The sequence below is a fragment of the Podarcis liolepis genome (assembly GCF_965112155.1).
Source record: "Podarcis liolepis genome assembly, chromosome: 11".
Lineage (NCBI taxonomy): Eukaryota > Metazoa > Chordata > Lepidosauria > Squamata > Lacertidae > Podarcis > Podarcis liolepis.
The window spans coordinates 52753826-52758506 of NC_139565.1; the positions used below are offsets into that span (position 1 = coordinate 52753826).

General features: G+C 42.1%; 1 protein-coding gene across 1 annotated transcript in view; it reads left to right on the plus strand.

Moving 5' to 3' along the window:
* The window catches only part of STARD6 (StAR related lipid transfer domain containing 6), a 6462-nt gene extending 2272 nt beyond the window's left edge, over positions 1–4190 (plus strand). Inside the window, exons 2-4 of the mRNA XM_083466335.1 lie at positions 889–1006; positions 2686–2779; positions 4020–4190. Of these exons, the coding sequence (XP_083322461.1) occupies positions 889–1006; positions 2686–2779; positions 4020–4176 (369 nt within the window). The 3' untranslated portion in view covers positions 4177–4190. The remainder of the gene's footprint in view (positions 1–888; positions 1007–2685; positions 2780–4019) is intronic.
* The last annotated feature ends 491 nt before the right edge of the window (positions 4191–4681 follow it).

Below are 4681 nucleotides of genomic sequence, written 5' to 3' on the forward strand. Positions count from 1 at the left end.
GGCTTTTAAAAACAACCCCTAAAACAGCAATTCAACATGAATTTTACTATCTAACCAGACTGTTGATCCATAAAATGAAAACTATAAACAATGTACTGCAGTCACACAATCAATCAATCAGTAGCTGAAGTGGGTTCCACACAGTCACAAAAACAAAAGAGCCGCAAAAACAGACAGACCTCAGCATAACACTCAAATTGTCAATGTAACACTCAAAACGGAAGTGTGGTACTCAAAACGGAGTACGTTCGGCTTCCAAAAAAAGTTTGTAAACTGGAACACTTGCTGTAGTGTTTGGGTTCCAAGTTGTTTGAGTACCAAGGCGTTTGAGAACCAAAGTACCACTATAATTTATTTAGCTGCTCAGTGTTAAGTTGTGGGTGAACATATCAGATGACACAGCGATTCTTCAAACAGATCCTGTTTATTCACAGGCCAGGACAGAACTGAACTGAAGGGCTCAGTCAGCCTGCTTATATAGAGCTCCAGCACCACGTTACTGTAACAACTTTCTAAAACTATCCAATCACTGAACGTCACTTTTGATCCTTCATTTGCATAACTATCTACAATATCCCCCTGCTGGCCCAGGGTGAGAACTTCAGTACATAACACTCAGTCATTTTACTGAAAGGATTTCTACCCACCCTTCTGCCACATCAGCAAAAAGCAGTGTTTTTATGTTGAACTCTGAGCTGAGCATCAGCAGTGCTTGCATGCTTGAAAATGCCAGTTTTGCTTTTCGCTGGTGAAGCCTAGTATTTTGCTGACGAAGCTCAATATCAAGACTCTTCAACTTGTTTTTTCTGGTAGGCAGGTTACCCTGATGGAGCCAAGGAAGTTTGGGGCCAATTCTTTAACAATTTGTTTGTTTTATATTTGCTACAGGACACTTTCGTTTACCAAAGTATTACACACAGTTACGGCTTGGGGCTGGTTACGCCAAGGGACTTTGTCTACTTGCTGCATGTTAAGGCATATGATGGAGATTTATTGACAACAAACTGTAAGTAATATTGCTTGCTGGGAAGGGGTTAAGAAATGGATTTCACACATAACCAGTTTAGAACCTGGTGATTCCCCTCAGTAGAATACACTAGTGGGCAGGGGTACCAACTTGAATAAAATATTGGGGGGGGGGCAGGTAAACTCCACCCCACATAATCACAATTTTTTAAAAAGTTTTTTTTATTCAAAATTAAAACAAGACATATTATCCAAAAACATATCATCCTTGTCCCCCCCCCCCAATTTTTCCTCCCTCCTCCCACCCTCCCCACACAAAAACCTGACTTCCCTCAGTTCCAGTCTTTGGTTTCTCTGAGACTGCTGTTTTCTGCATGTTACAAAGTTGTATAGATCCTCAAACTATTTAGCTGATTATTATCAATAAAAAAGTTTGTGAATGTTTATTCAAAACCTGCCAAGGAGTTCAGTTCACTTTGCTGCGTCTTCAGATACTTTGTAAAGGGTTCCCATTCATCTTTAAAGTCACAGTTATCCTTGCCCCGTAGCTTATATGTCAGTCATCACAATATTTTATTTTATTCATTTGACCAAAGAGACCTCAGTCCCTAGGAGTTGGCTCTTAAGCCAGTGGGCTAACCTCCATATGAAGTGTCTTAAGCTCTCTGGAAGAATAGAACTGTAATAAATACTAACTTAGAAAACAAATAGCTCTGTTATCCTCCTACCCCTAAAAGCCCCATATTATTTTCCTAGAGAACTATACCCATATCCCTTGAAGTAGGGATGGACAAATCCTGTTTCTCATATTTCCGATCTTATGTCCAGTTCCCCACACTCCTCACCTCATTTTGCTCCTTAGGGAAAAAAAGTCCTAATGAAAATATATCAACATTTTAATGTGAATTTCTCCTAATATATTCTTTTTAAAGTATTTTTGCCCTTACACACTTTGCATGTTATTTTCATGCAATTTAACTTCCTTCCGCAGGGCCTGTAAGACAGAGCTATTCCGCCTGGCTTTCCATTTGAATTTAGCCTGATCTTTTATTCCCCTTCCTTCCCTCTCCCTCCCCTTTTATAAAGATCACCCGCTCTGGGATCCCACAGCAAATTCTCCCCTGGTCTCCTCGCTGGCCCAAACAGGACTAATTTAGCCAGCTAGCTCTAATGTTTATTGGATGAATTTCCCCCCAAATTTATTTTTGAATTCTGAATTTATTATTATTCACTGTATATTATGCTGCTTTTCGTTGCATCAATTAAGCGTTTTAAATTTGTTGCTATCCGCCCTGAGCCTGGTTTCCTGAACCAGGAAGGGCGGGGTATACAGTGGTACCTCGGGTTACATACACTTCAGGTTACATACGCTTCAGGTTACAAACTCCGCTAACCCAAAAATAGTGCTTCAGGTTAAGAACTTTGCTTCAGGATGAGAACAGAAATCGTGCACTGGCGGCGTGGCGGCAGCGGGAGGCCCCATTAGCTAAAGTGGAGCTTCAGGTTAAGAATGGTTTCAGGTTAAGAACGGACCTCTGGAACGAATTAAGTACTTAAACCGAGGTACCACTGTAAATAAAAAAATATTATTAATACACACACAGTATGTTGCTCTTTTATTCTTACTGCCAATAGGTGATTTCTTGCTTGGACGTATGTTTGGGTCACCATGCTTGCTGGTGGAGCAGATTTTAAATTCTGTTTTGTTCTCCCCCATAGCTGTAAGTGTAGACCACCCAGCCTTTCCTCCAACTCCAAAGTATGTGCGTGGAACAAACTACCCTTCTGGCTATGCGTGCTGTCCCATACCAGGGTAAGTGGTCCTCACAGCCTGTTTATTTGCAGGGAAGGGTAAATCATCATGATGGCTTCCGAGCTGGGAGGCAGAAGAGCTCTTTATAACTTCATTGCGTCAGTTGTAGTTTGGTTACATGAATAGGAGCATAGGAAGATGCCCTACCAAATCATAGAATCATAGAAGAGTTGGAAGGGACCGTGAGTTTCATCTAGGCCAACCCCCTGCATTGCAGGAATCTCAGCTAAAGCATCCATGGCAGATGGCCATCCAACCTCTGCTTAAAAACCTCCAAGGAAGGAAAGTCCACAACGTCCCAAGGGAGACTGTTTCCACTGTTGAACAGCTTTTACCACCAGAAAGTTCTTCCTGATGTTCAGTTGGAATCTCCTTTCTTGTAACTTGAAGCCATTGGTTTGAGTCCTTCCCTTCCGGGCAGGAGAAAACAAGCTTGCTCCATCTTCCATGTGACAGCCCTTAAGATATTTGAAGATGGCGATCGTATCTCCTCTCAGTCTCCTCCTTTCCAGGCTAAACATACCCAGCTCCTTCAAGCACTCCTCATAAGGCTTAGTTTCCAGAACCTTGATCATCTTGGTTGCCCTCCTCTGCACACGTTCCAGCTTGTCAACAACCTTCTTAAATGATAGTGCCCAGGATTGGACACATAATTTCAGGTGTGATCTGGCCAAGGCAGAATAGAGTGGTACTATTACTTCCCTTGATCTGGACACTATACTTCTGTTAATGCAGCCTAGAATAGTATTGGTCCATCCAGTTCAGTGCCATCTACACTGACTGGCAGAGGATTTCCAGAGTTCAAGGCAGAGGAAAATGATTTAAGTGTATAGCGAAGGGAAGCTTTTTCTGAATTTTCCCTCTTTGGTTCTGTTCTGTGGGTCCCATCACTTGCTGAGTTTGTACTGTTCAGTTCTCACGGTTAACAGTTTAATTTCTTTCCTCCCACCTTCTGATAATCAGAACTGTTTGTTTTCAGAAGGGTATATTTTAATTGTTGTAACTCTCCCTGGGACCTTATGGTGCAGGGTGCATACAAAATCTAATAAAGCAATGCTTTGAGGTTATTGTCTCAGAGAGAAAAACTGTCTCGTTTGCTTGGGTTAGTAGAAATAAGTGCCAAACATAATGATGAAGTAGTAATACAGACTACTGCCAGGTTATAGTGTCATATTTGATTCCTAGAACTGTGTGTAATTTCCGATTTCTTAATGGATAAAAAACAATTCCTCTCTTTCAGCAACCCAGAGCACTCCAAGTTTGTGGCGATTGTCCAGGTGGACTTAGGAGGGAAGTTAATGCCTTCTGTCATAGATTCGGTTATGCCAATGAGCATCATGAACATGATCATGGATTTCAAAGCTGGAATTAAGTCACTGAAGGGAAACACCTTATAAAAGTCTACCAGAGAGTGGATGGAAGGTTCTTTGCAGTGCACAACTGTCACTGAAGTTTGGTTTAATGTAAAGGCTCAGAGAGAGTGCACTCGGTGGGGGTCAGTGTGGACCATTTAGAAGTTGCCATGTTGGGTCAGGCAAAGATCAATCTCATTTAGAGTTGGGTCTCCAGAAGTGGGCAGACACAAGGAAGCTCACAGGTAGTATGTGATGGAAACAACCATCCTCTGCATTAAGAACTGGGAAGAAAACATATAGCTACCTTTAATCACCTTAAGTGAATCTTCATGTTATGGCAAGGGTGAGGAGCGTGAGGTCTTCCAAATGTTGTTGGACTGATGAATGGGCTTTTGTTACCTGGCCAAGAGAGCTTTGCTGTGACTCCTTCAGAGGTCTGCTGTAACAACCTTGCAAGGCACTTTAGGGACAAAATCACTCAGATCTAGGCAGAGTAGGATGCCACAGTTGGAGCAAGTCCACACTAGAGGAATCCACTGCACCATCT